Below are 15,895 nucleotides of genomic sequence, written 5' to 3'. Positions count from 1 at the left end.
GTTCTGAGGCCCCACTGAAACGACAAGTTGTGTTTGTGCTGCTGAGTGTGTCTTGAGAAGAATTGCCAGCTTATTTAATACTTTTCTTACTCATAAATTATTTTTTTCTGACTAATAGCTTGTTTTAAAAGATGCTGGACTTGAGTTTCACTGCTAGACTGGCTTACTGAGGTTTTTTTTGTTTTTACTGCCAGGCAGGAGGTAACCTGCAGGTGAGGTGGTTTGCAGGTAGAAGCCATTGCAGTGGCAAGCTGTAGCAGGAAGCTTTGGCTGGGGTTTTATTCCTGTTGCCTTCTTGGCTGACCAAACTCCAATAGGTGGTGTTGTCTTCGCGTGGTGTGTCAGATGGCTTTTAGACAAGACCGGGGAACACATCAGCTCGTACTGTAGCTCTAGATAACGTGGTACTGCTTTCATTACAATATAAACTTAGTCATTTAATCAAAAACTGAACTGTGGCCAAGATGTTACGTGTTATCTAGTTATTAATTTGAACCTCAGCTCTGTTGCTATTAGAAAGACAAACACGCTGGAGCTTGCCTTGTGAGCAGCAGGGTCAGCTGCCTCAGTAGCATGACTGTGCAATAAGCATATGTAGAGCAATGGTTTTATTTTTGACGAGATGCCCTGGGTTCAGGTTGAAGAATGCTAAAAACTGTTGATTAAGCAATATAATTGCTTGTGTGTGAGTGCAGAGACTCCACAGGCATTGGTTTTATCGATTTCACTGACTGAGCTCTAACGACGGGAATTTGAGACTAATCTTTGAAGTCTGATTTCCACCCGTGTGTTGTAATTAAACAGAGAGAAGAGCAACAGCCTATGGTAGTATTTGGAGCAGAGGTGGGATTCAGAAAGTATGGATCTTAGCTGCAGGTTTGCTGCTGTTACATGAAATGGCTGTTGTAAAAGGCAGGCTGTTTCTGTTCCTTTTTCTCCAGCGTGAGAAGTGGGAGCTCTAATACTTAGATTGCTCTCAGCAGAAGCGTAGCTCAGCATGAGAGGTTACACTACACAGCTGATCCATCTAGGCACCTGAAAAGCAAGGACCTAAAACCCTGTGCTTGATACTGCTAGACCTTTCTGCCTCTCGTGATCAGTTCATCTCGCTAATGCAAAAGACCAGCAAGAAAGATGGACTGTGTTGTGCCAGTTTAATGAGCTGAACTGATCTTCAGAGAGTTGTAGCTGAAGCAGAGATGGGTCCATGCAGTCGTGAGTGAAAGAGGAGGGAGCTGAACCACATGGCTTGGCATCAGTGGTCTGTTAGAATAGCATAAACATCTCATAGCATCACATGGGATTAAGGCCGTGGAGCACAAGTGGAAGGTGTTAACAAAATACGAAGTTTATACACTAATATTTTAAGACAATGTGCGTGAGTAAAAATGAAGAACATTAGAAATGAAATGGAAAACCAATCAGTAACGTTGTGAAGAAGATAAATCTGCTCACAGTTTTCCAAAGCAGATGAACGACAAGTGTCAGAATTGAAGGCGGTTGTTCATGGTAAAATGCAAAACCCAAACCCTGCCTTGTTGCATAGTGCAGTGGAGTGGAACATTTCCCCTTTTTATGTCCCGACGTGTTTTTAAGTCCAGCTGAGGTACATCACAGTTTCCATGTTGCTTCCCAGTAGGAGTTTGACTCAAATATAAGCAGAAGCATTGTTTTTCACCTGAAGATAACTTTACCAATATTCATTAATACTCAAAGCAAAAACTACCAACGTTTCTATTGTATATCAATTAACTAAATATTTATAATTCTCTGCCTGCCTCAGAGGCTTTTGCTGTTTCATAATGCAGGTTATATGTGAATACATGTGTTATCTTAAGATGCCTTCCTTTTGTTTTGAGTTGCATTACTTTTTACCTTGAGAAATAACCCTGGGAGTACATCCTGTTTTTCTTAACTGCTTCTAGCATATGTCCAGGTGGAACAACAAAGTTAGTTCAGTTTAGCTTTCTGTGATCACCCACCACATGCTCTGGAAGCATGGTAGCCACTCACTCAAGACGTTTTTTCGAAGTAAAACCTGTTTTAAGGTTCCTAGATGTACCACACAGTACAGCGTGCTTTTCTGCATGTCACATCATAATCTTTTCAAAGAGCCACACATGGTTTCTGTAAAAGAAGTTTAGTTATCCTGCAGCTCTAATTACTTTAACCTCCTGGCTTGTGAATTCTTTGGCTGTGATTTACACCTGCAGATTATGATATAGCTGGAAGGAAGCATTTGTTTGCTGGGGCTGAATTTGAGATGTTACAGAATCTGAATTCCATCTTTCATTTAGTTGTTCTAATTGCCTGGGTTTTCAGAGTTGTAACTATTTATGCAGGTGCTTATTGAAATGAGAAGTATTTAAATCAGACCGGTAAAATATGTATCACATACACATAAAGGTGAATCACGCAGATTGACATGTAATATTAAAAGAGGGAAGCAGTATTTTTAGCTGTTTTTTGGTGCCTTAATTCATTTGTCTGTCTTTGTGATCAATTTCTGTTTTTTTTGTTTGCTTTTTTTTTTCTTTTCTTTTCTTTTTAAGGAGAATTATGGGTTTGACAAAATAGAAGTAAGAGACAATGGCAGTGGAGTCAAGGTCACTGATGTTCCAGTTATGGCAATTAAACACTACACCTCAAAAATTAGCTCTTCTGAGGATCTTGAAAAGCTGACAACGTACGGTTTTCGTGGGGAAGCCCTGGGATCAATTTGTTGCATATCAGAGGTGAGCAGTTGCTGTGTGTCTGGACTTCTGTGATTTGTGCGTGTCTGTGAAAGCTTTAATAAAATGTCAGAGCAAAGTGTTCAAATTGTTCAGAAAACAGGCTCCATCCAGGCTGCCAGAACAGTCTGCCTTCGTGTGCTGCCTTTCTCTACCCAAGAAGTTGTCTCAGCCAGAATGGAGCAGGGATGGATTGCTTTGTGTTTCTTTGTCCTTTTTGTTTGCGTCAGGGTGTAGATAGATACGTGATTGCTTGGTACACCGGTTTGCCCTTTGTAGCGTTAACAGAAAATGTAAAGTCTAAGAGTGTGGCTGAGTTTGCTCCTTGCATTAAGCTACGTCAAAGTAAAAGAGGCAGAAGGTGGTGGCCAGGAGGATTCAGTCAGGGCACTGATGGCCCACATAGCTGCAGTTGCAGCGAGGATTTCTGCCTTGATGTTATCTAGGTGAGCAGCAGTCATGGGATCTTGCTGGGCTCCACGTCGCTCCTTGACATGTGTGTGGCAGCAGTTGCACAAACCTGGTGTTGTCCTGAGGAGTAAACAGGAACCCGCACCCTGGCCTGCCCCAGTCTGAGCCCGGTGTTTGTGTTGCCTGACGCTGACAGGGTATGGACACTTCAGACGTAAGCTGTTGACTAAAAGCAGCCACGTTAGTTCAAAGCCATCCCAGCAATGTTCGTGCTGCATGTGAAGGGCATGGCGTCTGCGTGTTCCATTGTGCTCTGCCTTTCTGTCCGTGTGCTGTGCCACCATCACGTTTGGGGTTCTTCTTCCTAAGCCTGCCGAGGATTAGATCCCGCAGGAAGGTTCTGGTGTCAGTGGCTGAGGGGAAGTGTCAACCATCAAGGTCAGGAGAGGGGTCAGGGGGTGAGAGTGTCTGACTCCGTGCTACCTTGGGCTACGTTCGCGTTGCACTAAGCAGGAGTGGGTTGTGTGTGTGGATGGAGATTTCCAAAGATGCTTTCAGAAGTGTTGGTGTTTTGACAGGCGATGCCAGCCCTCAATCACTGGCTCCTGCAGACAAGTTGTCAGAACAGGATGCCATCTGCTCTGAGCATTTAAGCAGCTCCAGGTTGTGTTTCGTAAGAGATGGGAGTTGCTCTGAGTGTATTAAGTGCTTTAATAGGCATTTCTTTAATCCATGGATCAGTAATTACATTAATTAAATGCTCTTGGTGTTAATTGCATTCAGCCTACCCAAACTGCCCCCTGAAGTTTCAGTTAAGAGGCACTGTACTACTGGCCCTTAACCATGTCTGTAATATTGTCATTTCCAATTAATCAATTACAGGTTGAACTCAGAATGTTTTGTATGAGAAACTAGAATAAACCACAACATCCTGAAGCTCTGTAGGAGTTGCTAACTTTTGTCTCTCGGGTGGTTCAAGCATAGTGGCTCTGTCACTCAAAATCTTGGTACCTGAACTCAGGGAGGTGCAGTTTGATTGATCTTCTGGCGTGCGATTGGTCTTGCTAAAGATGGTCGGAGTATTACCTTAATAGCTTACAAAACACACTGCTGCGTGATTGCTAGATACAGTTGGGTGTGGAAAGATAATATTCTGTTTGTTTGATAGTAGCTGGGTCTGTGTAATCCCATGTAGCTGGCATTGCATGTCTTCTCTCGTGAGGGATGGAAGTGCAAACTGGTCGGTTGATTTAGTTGTTCCTTTAAACTGTTCAGAATAGAAGACAAAGAAGTGTGCCTGGTAGGCACCAGGGGTACCTTGCACTTTGTCACACTGTTAGAAATGCGTGGCTTTTAGTTAAATGGATGGAAAAACTGAGTGATAATGCTGCATGTGTTCTGTGACTGTGAAAACACCTGTAGGAGAAGAGGTTTATGAACTCATTAAATGTAATCGTGGTGACTAACATAACGTGATGGTTAGAGTGGAAGCAAAGCTTATCTAAGCCCCTTCTGATCTTTGGGAATCCTTGATTAACATGATTTATTTTTACTATTTACAGGTTTTGATCACAACAAAGACAGCTGCTGATAGTGTCAGCACTCAGTATACGCTGGATAACAGTGGGCACATAACTTCCCAAAGGCCTTCTCATCTTGGACAAGGTAGGATGCCGCGCTCTAGCGTTGCATTCAGACAGGTATTTTTTATTTCTCTGGGGCTCTTATTTGATGTTGAAATATCTGTTCTATACTTGAAGGCTGAGTGTGAAATCTTGGCAGCTGTAAACGTGTCTTGCCTTATGTATGTCAGCTGAGAACGTGTTGTTATCATGAGAATGTCTTGGAAGTTGCCTTAGATAGCAATTAGAAACTAGCGTCTCCTTCTCTGATTCTCTTCTTCGAGCTGGCAGAGTGGAAATAAAAACAAAAATAATGTTTCTGTGCATTGCAAAACCCTTGTTTAAAGGAGGAAGAGTTGCTGTCCTGTACACGAGGGAGTAGCTGGAAGCAGCGTGACTGTAGGACCAACCGAGCAAAGCCTCTGTTATTTTTAACCTGCCTGGAAGGGCATGCCATAGAGATCCTTGTGCATGTTTGTGTGAAAGATAAAGGTTGCCCTCGCCTCAGAGGTGGCCTTGGTGCTTCAGACTTGGTGTGGGTTTGGGGCAGCGTTTGTTCTGCTGGTAGCTCTGGTTGGCTGATTGTTGCCTGGTGAGGACTGTTGAAGACAGCGTTGTCCCCTCACATACACGTTCCAGCAGGTCTGTGCTCCCAGAGGAGGTGCTGCTTGCTCCCTTCTTGTGACTAAGGTGGGCTTCTGAGGAAGCAGTCGCTGCTTGTCTGTGAAGGTACCTCTGTTCTCACCCTCAGCACATCCCAGCTGAGCCGCAGAAGCTGCTCGTCAATATTCTTACCCCCTGAAGCAAGGAGGGCCTTGTACACCCGGAGGGGAGCCTGGCTGCCAGACCTGTCTCTTCCTTGTCAGTCTGCTGACTGGCAGCAGGCAGCCATTAAGTCAGAAGCAGTTGCCTAGGGCTAGTCAATGGACAAATCCCAAAGAAAGGCCTGAATCTGAAAATTCTGCATCTCAGAGAGCTAATTTGAACCAGGAAATCTTTTTAGGATTTAGGCTGCAGTCTTTTCCACAGCCAGAACTCCTGGTCTGGAGCCTGGAAGTTGCGTTACTGTGAGTTCTGTCAAAATTGTGAAACAATTGCTGTTGAAAAATGAATTCTGTGGGAACTATCTAACTTGGCAACTAGGAATTTTTATGGTTGTATTGGTAGATTAATACCCTTCTTTTTGTCAGGCACTGCGCCTTGAGCAGAGGTATATTAGGGGAGGCAAAGCTTGTGAGTGAGGTCTGTTGGCACTGATTTTGGTGAGATGACTGCTAACTTGGTATATTTCTTCTCCTCGAGCTGATATAATGTAATTTAGTGTTACTAGGAGGTATTTGTATGCAGTGGGCTGCATACAGTCCTCTTCAAGTGCAAAAAAAAATTATTTACTCAATGTAACTTCTGCTTGTTTTGTTTTTTCTCACCCGCTTGCAGGTACAACAGTGACAGTCCTCAAGTTGTTTAAGAACCTTCCTGTAAGAAAACAGTTTTACTCAACAAATAAAAAATGCAAGGAAGAACTGAAAAAAATCCAAGATCTTCTGATAGCATATGGCATCATAAAACCAGAGCTGAGGATAATCTTTACGCATAATAAGGTACTAATGACTATTTCTCTGTCAGCTATGTTAAGGCTCAGTTTCTGAGAAATTTATGAAGTTCATCAAATAGTTAGGAAGTTTCTTTCATCATAGGTTGCTTTTGGACTTCTTTCTTTGTTCTATATATTTATGTTTTACAATGGTTACAGATTTTAATCTTAAACTCCTAAAACCCACACTCTGCCTTTTGTTCTGCTCCAACAGATATCTTGGGCAGACATATGAAGTATAAACATTATTTTTAGCTGGTGTTTGCTGAACAAAGAACTCGGCTCTTAGGATGACAAAGGGCCCACTCAAGTGTTAACCTACAGCACATGCAAGTAGCTTGCTGTGTGCTGAGTCATAAGAGCTCAATGCATAATGATGGTTTTATTTTTAAAAGCTGAAAATTTCAAAACAGCTTGCTACATGGGTGTAAGAGTAACGTGTTGTAACAACAAGCTTTAGTTGAGCTTGTTGGTTGAAATTGAGAGAACAAATTGAGAGGCTTCTTGGAGGCTACTTTGACTTCAGGTTACTGAACAGTAATTTTAACACACAGCTACAGAAGTGACACCTCAAGCATGTCTCCTTTACCTGACCTCAATTTCCCATAGCTAATTTTACTGGCTGTGCTCCTGCTTTTGACACACCAGAGGGAAGTTACACTGATGAATTCCCGAGTTGCCACAAAGTCGAGAGTGACATCTCGTGGCCAGACCCCTCAGCAATTCTATTCTAAACTTCTGGTTGTTGACCTTGTTTTTTTCCCCGTTTATTGCTCGGTTTGGATCGGTTGCTTGTCGACCAAACATTCACACAGGAGTTCCTTTTCAGGGGAAATGGTGAATTACACTGTGCTTTCTTGAAAAGACAGCAGATTGTCCATCTGTTTCTGGAGTTGTAGAACATACTTTGATCAGATTTAGGTATGTATTTCTAAATATCAAAGTGTAGATGTGGTGAATGCCAAAAAGCTAGCCCTGCGGCTACGGAATTGGTATTCCAAAGCTGAGTAACTACATTCAGCGGTATTTCATGGAGACTACAGAAAGCTCAAAACCAGAGACACCTCAGGATTTTTTGCTTCATAAATTGTGTTAAGCTCGCTGACATATCTAGCAGCGCTTCACAGGATTGGTCTTAAATGTTGGTTAATAGAACTAATTTAATATTTAATTGGTGGCTTGGTTTTTGCTCTCTCTGACGGATGTGGTACAATTTTTCTCTGGTTAAGCTGGGGCTTTTATTTATGGTTCCTGGTTACTACAAGGGCTTAGTACAGTACCTTCTGTCGACCTTTTTTTCCCCCGTGTGGCAACTGTAGCTTGTTATCTTCTATGACAGATCCTGAGTTTGATATGCTGTGTTGGGAAATGCCTTGCTTATTGTACAGAGCGTGGTTGCTCAGCTGACCTTGCTGATCTAGACATCTATTGCATGGTTGCTTTTAGAGTTTGCGTGCTCCGGTCTGTTTGGAAATTCCTATTGATGCCTCTGGATGTTGGCAGAGAGGCATAGGAACATGTCTCCTGGGTAAGGAAGTAGTGATTTTTGAGGAGTGGAAAAATGAGAAGGGGAGCAGTGCTGAGATTGCTACTGACAGGCTGCGAATGATTTCTATGGCATTTTGGTTTCATCCCCCTTGATTAGGCTACTACATAGCTTTTTTTTTTTTTTTTTAATGTCTATTTTAATGCAGTGACAATAATGTGCAAGTTGGTCACGTCTCTTTCATGGCACTTACAAGAAAAATGTTGAGACAGTAAGCATTGCATGTTTTTGATGCTGGCTGTGCTCAGCTGGCAAAATAGATTCCTGCAAGCCGTTAGCTTTGAAAATTCAGTTAGGGACCCAATAGTATGTTTTTTTCATTGAGCAGTGGACTTGGTAATGATCTCATTTTGCAACATCACTGTTCAGTTCTTTGTGGTATCTGAAACCCACTTAAAGCTGAAAGAAATGCATGAAGATGTAAATGGCTCCGTTCTACCAACCTGTCCTTTTGCTGATGAACCAGAAGGAATGCAAGCAGTGTCCTGTAAGCTGCTTTGGTTTTGTTGGAGGTAATGGTTAGGAAATGCTTTTTAGGGATATTTTGTCACCAGGTTAACTCTGTACACATACAAACATTTTTTCTGACAGTGAAATATTTTCTGATAGTGACATTGTACTTCAAAGTGTGGGACAACAGCAAGCTGGAGAAAAAAAAAACTTTGGGGGGGGGGGAAAGCAATGATCAGGACGTGTATGGTATGGGAACTGATCATGTATAAAAACAAAACAAAAAAAAAAAAACAAAAAAAAAACTATGTATTATTATCTAATGGCATGTGTGATACTTCTGCAGACCAGTAGTCTTAGGAACAGAGGATATTACATGGTTTGGCATGAGTCTCTGATATAAAAAGAAAGGAAGAGACAAGAGAATTGCTTTAGTTGTCACTGCGTTCTTTGCCATGGGAGGGTAGCAGTACTTGAAAAAATGTTTAATGGCTCCTTGAAGCTCACTTCAGGCAGTAGTCTCAACCTAGCTTAGGAAGTGATGCATCCGTGCTCCAAACCACTTGGTTTCCAGTTGCTGGGAATGTGTGAAGGCGTCCTGTCCTCTCTGCTTCAGAGGTAAATTCTCCAGTAGCATGTTTGGGTAGGCTTCTTTGGTAAAGTAAATCAGTACAACTGCTTTCTGCAGGCAGGATATATTCATTGTAATGGCAAAAGTAGTGCTGATTTTTTCGGCTCTTCATTTTGCACTGCTGGCCCTAATTAATTTAATTTATTTAAAATAAAAATTAGTTTAAAAAAAAAAAAATGCTCAGACATTTTTCAACACAAGAGGTCGCTCAGTAGCTATTGCTGAGCTGGAAATATCAAAGGCCAAAGGAATCGTATAGAAAGTGTAGTCTGTCTCTGCTTCAAAACTGCTATAAAATAATGTTCAAACTATTTAAAACAAATGAATGCATATTCCTGTGTGTCTACTGCTGTCATTCCTTGCAAAATAAAAACTGCCTATTGCACTGTGCATTTCCAGAAATTTGGAATTGTGTAATTCCAGTGCATAACTACTTTCAACAAGTCTACATGCAATTCATTTTCCTTCAGATGCTAAATATTACTGTCATTACAATTATTAATTCAGATCAGATGATGCATCTCCTATACGATCCCACAGGATGTGTGTGCTAGGATAATACTCTACTGAGTCAGGTTGTCTTTTTCATTTTTTTGGTGGCTGTTGTATTTGTTTGGCATGTACCAGGAATCAACTTCTTAGAATAGCTTTATTTTTTCATGGAGCTCGTGGATTATATATTACTTGAAAAAAAAATTTGTATGTTCAATTATTCAAACAAGTTCCTAGAATCCCAAATTCTTGAGGCTGAGCCAATGCTTTCTGCTGCAATAGAAGATGATACACGTCAGGAGTGAGATCAGGTTCCAAGGCTTAAAAGAGCAAGAAGGTAGCAGAAATGAGGTACTGCAGAAGGAGACGAGGAAAGATGGCTTAAAAAAAAAAAAAAGTAGAAAGGGTAGCACAACACGTGTTTTTAAAAGATCTTGAAAATAAGTGACAAAAGCAGCATATTTTACAATAATCCTTAAAGTCCTGCATTTTATAAGAAATGAAAGGAGAATGGAAGAAAGCACAGCTCTCACTTTACTGAGGAAGAATATGTAATGTAATGAGGCTGAAAGCTTCATTAACGTGTCTGAAGTTCGGCATCTGAAAATGGTTGTCTGACCGATTCTGGAAGAAATCCATTTTGGAAAATCAGGCTTCTTATTGAGCTGTTGAATGTATATGCATTTTTAGGACCCACAACACATTGCGTGCTGTATTTCCACTACATTGATTTTAATGGTGTTCATCTCATGCTTCTCAGTGAAATTTCCATGTTTTTTTCCTTGCTGTTATACCACATCTCACATCCATGTTAGTACAAATGAAAATATGTCCATTAAATGTCTGGTTTGCTTTCTATGAAGAGCGATACTCCTCCTGCCTTTGAGTTGTTTTCTAGCAAGAAAAGCAGATCTCCTTTTATCAATTCTCCCAGGGTTTATTTATCGTGTACTCTTTGTCAGTGACTTTCTGATAGGAAATAGTTGGTTGCTGTTTCTGCTCGGAGTGTTTTGTTTGCATAAGCAATAAATAATGAATCACTTTGCAGATCAACCCTTGAAGTCCTATTGCTATTTTGACAACTTGGATTAGCTCGTGCTCCTTCTTTTTATGAAGGTTTATCCTGCCAAGACATTCTTTGAATACTGATAATGTTGATCCTCTTGCCAGTATGGTTATGTTAGAAAGAGGTATTTTTCTTCTTTCATCACCATGTTCCTTGAAAGCATATTGAATAATGAGACAGCCAAATGGAAATAATTTACATGAGTATTCAGCAAGTTTATTTAAAGTTAACATTATCTGAAGGCGTGCGAAGAACATTCCGGAGTCAGCTACCGCTTCGCCCACGACAAACCCTTCAGCCCGAGATGCCATCTTCTGGCCACCTCCGGGCTCGGGCTGCGTTTCGCGGGAGGTGCTGCAGGGCTCAGCCCCACAACAACAGCCTTTGTGCTCTTCACTGCACGGCGTCTGGAGCCCACGGCAGCCCCAGAAGCCCACGGCAGCCCCAGGAGCTGGTGATGTTGGAGAAACGCCCCGGTGTGCCATCAGGTTGAACCTCAGCTCCGCTCCAGCCGTGTCCCCCAGCTGTTCTCTGCTCGCTCTGCCAGGGGGACGTGGCTCACACCTCCGGGGTGCCAGTGGCCCCCTCCGTAGCCCTTGTGCGGGTGGGTGTGATTCTTACCCGGACCCCTTTTGTGGCTGTGCTTGGCCTTAAACCGAGGGATGCCGTTGGGTGATGAGTTGGAGCGTGTGCCACGTGGGGAGATGCTTCTTAATGATTTACATCAGCTTTACGTAAGATTTGGAAACAGCCTTTTTTGGCATGTATGTGATGCCTGGTTTGGGTTGCAGTTACTTACCATTTTAGTTCTTTGTGAGGAAATGCCACGTTATTCTCTGCTACAAGCTCAAGTTTTTGCTTTACAATTAGTCTCCTCTTACAGGACAGCCTTGGCCGCCCCCAGTCTGTGTCCATGAGCACAGTAACAGTTTGCTTTCTGTAGTAACTGGGCTTTGTTGTTTGTTTGTTTGTAGGGATGGAATAACCAGAGTTGTGCATTAGGGTAAACTCACCATTTTTAATAACAGGTTTGCGCTTCAGATTCATTCGCTGTGCTTCCAAACGCTGTCCTAGCTGCATGTTGAAAAGAAGTCTACGCTGAGCAGAAACAGCAGCACTCAAGCTCTTCCTGGAGTTGGAAAGGCTGCTCCCGTTAATGTAATGATGATAAATTGACTCCTTCCCTAAGCTATGTTTTAAAATGTAAAGGGGAATTACGATTAAGAATCTGCAGTGCTTTGCAACCAACGTGTTTTCATGCTGACCTGGAGTACAGTTCAGTCTTTTCTTCCACTCAGTGCTCAGTGGCTTTGCAGCGAAAGCCAAACAGAGAGTTAATTATGGTTTTTTTTTTGTGATGTGGACACCTGTCCACTAGGAAATGCGCTGAGACCCTCAACTCAATTTACATCAGCCAGAGAACAGCTGCCAGATGGTAACTACTTTTGGTCGCTACCAACCTGGTTGAATTTGAACTGGTGACCTAGAGGTGAAATGCTTTATATCCTATTACTAATTCCCTGAGGTTTCCAGTTTCTCATCCATCACTTTTTTCAAATGACAGCACAGTATATGCCTGAAATCTCAAAACAATTACTGTTTCACATACGCCCCGTGTGCTGCAGTGCCTGCGATGTGCCTTTAGCTCTTGTAAGGCTTGCACATTTTTGTTGTACGCTTGAAAGCTTAGCACAAAAAAGATGTTTCCAAAGCCGCCGGGGAGTTTTCCCTCTTCCTTAGCAATGTACTTTGCCACAGCTAGGTACGTTCCCTGGTATTTCTACTGACTGGCACCTTTCAAAAGGCTTTTGAACACCCTTCTTAACATGGAAATCACTGTGATGATGTTGCATCCTTTAACTGACAATTTAGGATTAGAAACTGTGTAGTTTGTTGGGTTTGTTTGTTTTAAGCAGTTGAATTGTTTGCTTTTTTATCTTATTATTTTCTTATATGGAAATGGAACTTCTCTATCCACCATAGCAGAACGCATGTGGATAAAGCAGCCAAAAAAAAAAGCCTTTGTGATTCTTTAAAGCTTGTGAAGATAGGTGTTAGCAGGTGGAGGGCCCTGGCTCCTTGTACCATGTCCTGGTTCCTCTCATAACTTACCTTCCAGCTCTGAGCGCTTCTCCACGGCACGATGCTCAAGAATGCCTCTTCCTCGGGCGGGTGCTCTCATATCGCAAATGGGAAATCTGAGCAGGAAATTCTTCGGGATTTCTAGGATGAAGGGTGCTGTGGAAAATAGCTACCTTTCATCAAATTTCTGTGATAGCTGTAATGGCTGATGCCTATGCATGGGGAGGAAAAAAACAGTGCCTTGAGTTTCTCTCTTCCCTACCTCCACCGGTGGTTGAGCCACCATCAGTTGCAAAGATTCTCCAGAGGCAAATATAAACTATGCAGAAATTAGTTAGGATTTTGTAAGGGGTTGCATTGCTTTTCTGTAAGCTAAACTGCAAAAATGCCACAATTTCTGTTTTCAGGGGAGGATTATGCAGGAGTTCTCTTTTCTTAAGGTAGCTTGCCACGCTTTTTAAAACAAGATACCAGTCATGGCCTGGAGCAGGTCAAACACCATCGCCACTTTTCAAGGCTGGCATTTTAAATAACATGGTTAAGTCTTTATCTCGGTGTCTTCTTCATCTTAGCTGATAGATTTTCTTCCACCGCAGAGAACGTGCCTGCCCTTGCAGCAGGGTGTCAGTGCATCACAGGCAGCAGCAGTTACACACGTGGTACAAGGTGATGGCTTTGTTTCGCTTCGGCCAAATTCAAACTCTTGCTGTGGCTGCCTGGCTTTGTTCCCATTTATACGTCGTGTGAACAAGTAGGCAGGAATATTTTCAGTTGTGTTGGAGCCTCATAAATTGTCAGGCTCAAGTTTTAAGTCAGGAAAGCGAAGAAACATACTGACCTAAAGATCTAACTTTCTGAAGTGAGGTCTCAGGTGCCAGGGAGACAGGATTTTGGAAATCTGTAGAACAAAATTAGTGAGCCTGTGAAATACGTTTTTTTTAACAGAGCTACCTTAGGTCACCAATCTGCAGTTCATGTGCAGCGCGTGCTCTGCTGGACCTTTACACCCTGAAACAGTATTAACAGGATAAATAACACAATACCAACCACAGGATACATGAACAAAGAAGACTGGGTTTGGGTACTGAAAGTCCACATCACCTTTCATCCAAAAATCCCCGTTGTGCCACGGGAGGCTGGTTAAGTTCCAGCCGTCGTGTAGTGGTAAAGTAAGCAGGAGGAACTTTTTTTGGCATCATTGTTGGCACTGCACGAGCCATCTTCAGCAACAGCATCCAGTCCTCAGCTCTTCCTAAGACTTGTCTTTTGTCTGGGATCTCAGATCGTTGTGGCTGCTGGTAGAAGCTCTAAAATACGAAGGATTGGTTGGCTGCATTTTTTCCTTGGGCCTTCCCTGGGGTCTTTGAGGAAACCAGCGATGAACTGCTCGTCTTCTCCTTAGTGACAAATACCACGGATCTCGATGGGAAGAGCTTGCATACTCTTTTTTTTCATGTTTTTCTAGGAATCCTTCCGGGCTACGTGTAACATAAAAGAAACAGAGAGGCCTGCTGCATGCATACGTGTTTGTTGTCATCCTGCACAAAAGGATGCCCGCACACACCTGTGGTCTAGAGCTGGATGGGGCCGAAGAAATACAGATAGGGAAATGCAGCACGTGTGTCTGTGCAACAGAGTTTGATATACATTATGACTTTTTTTAATAAGATCTAGATCATGTAATCCCCTTCAGTGAAGCAGAGAGGGAGGTGGGATATATTTGGCTAGCTCTAACAAACCCCAAGATGGTCCGCATGTAATAATATATCTGCGAGTAGGCTGTTTTTGCAGTGTCATCATACTGACCAGAGTCAGATTCTTCCTTGGCTCATCCTGGACACCAGGTTAAATGACCTACAAAAAAAATATGAGGGGTGTGTGGGGGTGTGTATTTTTAGCTGAACTAAAGGGTATAATCAAGGTTAAAAAAATGAGGGTATTGCAGGAACAGGCACTTTGTAAAATAAATGAAAGGGAGTAGTCTTTGTTTCTTAATAGAGTTTTCTTTTTAAAGCCTGTTGGTACATCTAGAGGGTCTCAGAAATCATTTTCTTTAAATGAATTGGCTGATCCTACCTTGTGGCATCAGAACGTGCAGTCAGGGCTAAAGCTGAGCACACAGACTATTCTGTGTTTACTTAGTATAAAAATTTCAGGAGTTGCATTGCTTCTTTAGTGTGTGGGCTTTAATGTATGGTAATGGTAATTTAATGGGGATGGTAACTGGTTCCTAAATTTTTCTCTGAAGTTCCCAGTATTAAAATTTGACAAATATGCGGGTAGCTCAAAAATCAAATGAAGAAAATACCTCCTGAACTCATTAGCAGCATCTACTTTTAGCAGGTTTGCATTTAATAAGTTCTCATGTTCCCTGGCTTTTTAAAAGCACTTTACTGAAGTGATCTTTTTACAGGCCTGTGTATCAGCCATTCAGCAGGTCAGACAGTGTAATAACAACCTTGCATTAATCAGCAGCTACGATTTATATCTGTACCTGTGGCATCACGCTAGTATAACCTAAAATAAGCAGCGTGATGTTTATATTAGTCACGTAACAAGTGTCTTTCTCTGTTTGGTCACAAGCGTTTAATTTAAAATGTGCCCAGTAAAGAAAAAATTGTTTGGCACTCCGTGTTTCCATTTTAAGTAATCGGTTTTAAAATAGCCACAGTACAGGATATGTTTTATAAGAGGAGCTCTAAAGAAGACGACCAACTCTTTCATCACTCGAAATGTCTCCGAGGAGATGTGCAGCAGGTGTGAGGAGGGAGGCCGAGCGCAGCAGGCTTGGGCAGCCCCGCTCCGTCCTTTGCTGCTGCCTGCTTCCGAAGCACGGAGCCATGGCCATGTGGCCCGTGGTTCTCCTTCACCCCGTTATGTATTCTCTGCCCTCCCTGGTGTAAATTGTCTTTTATTTGGGGGGTTTTCCAGCTTGCTGTAGGATGGCAGGGCTGTGAGCGCGGTGTGGGCGAAGGGCTGTCAGGCTGTGTGCAGAAGGTGAGTTAGATTCAGGCAGGAGTGCATTTGGAAGTGGAAAATTCAAGATTGGGGAACAGTTTTAGGGTCGCCAGTCTCAAAGCTTTAAAATCCCACCTGTCCTGTAAGAAGGGAATATCGTTTTACAAGAGCACCGTGTTCTTCAGTGGAATTCACCCTTCAAGGCCAGCGAATATCCTCCAGGACAGGTGGAATTTTAAGGCTCTGTATTGCGTTTCTTGAGATTGGTGCATTGCTCACCGTGCTTTCACATGACATCCTGTACCAGAATA

The 15,895-nt window shown here is 42.5% G+C and overlaps 1 protein-coding gene across 6 annotated transcripts in view; it reads left to right on the top strand.

The window, feature by feature from the left end:
- PMS1 (PMS1 homolog 1, mismatch repair system component) overlaps positions 1-15,895 on the top strand; it is a 43,308-nt gene that overhangs the window by 2,598 nt on the left and 24,815 nt on the right. For all 6 annotated transcript variants that reach the window (XM_082763410.1, XM_082763412.1, XM_082763408.1 and 3 more), the window contains 3 exons: positions 2,553-2,735; positions 4,706-4,808; positions 6,203-6,366. In XM_082763410.1, coding sequence (XP_082619536.1) covers positions 2,553-2,735; positions 4,706-4,808; positions 6,203-6,366 — 450 coding nt within the window. The remainder of the gene's footprint in view (positions 1-2,552; positions 2,736-4,705; positions 4,809-6,202; positions 6,367-15,895) is intronic.

The sequence above is a fragment of the Aythya marila genome (assembly GCF_965140915.1).
Source record: "Aythya marila genome assembly, chromosome: 6".
Taxonomy (NCBI): Eukaryota; Metazoa; Chordata; class Aves; order Anseriformes; family Anatidae; genus Aythya; species Aythya marila.
This window is presented reverse-complemented; position numbering and strand designations above follow the sequence as displayed.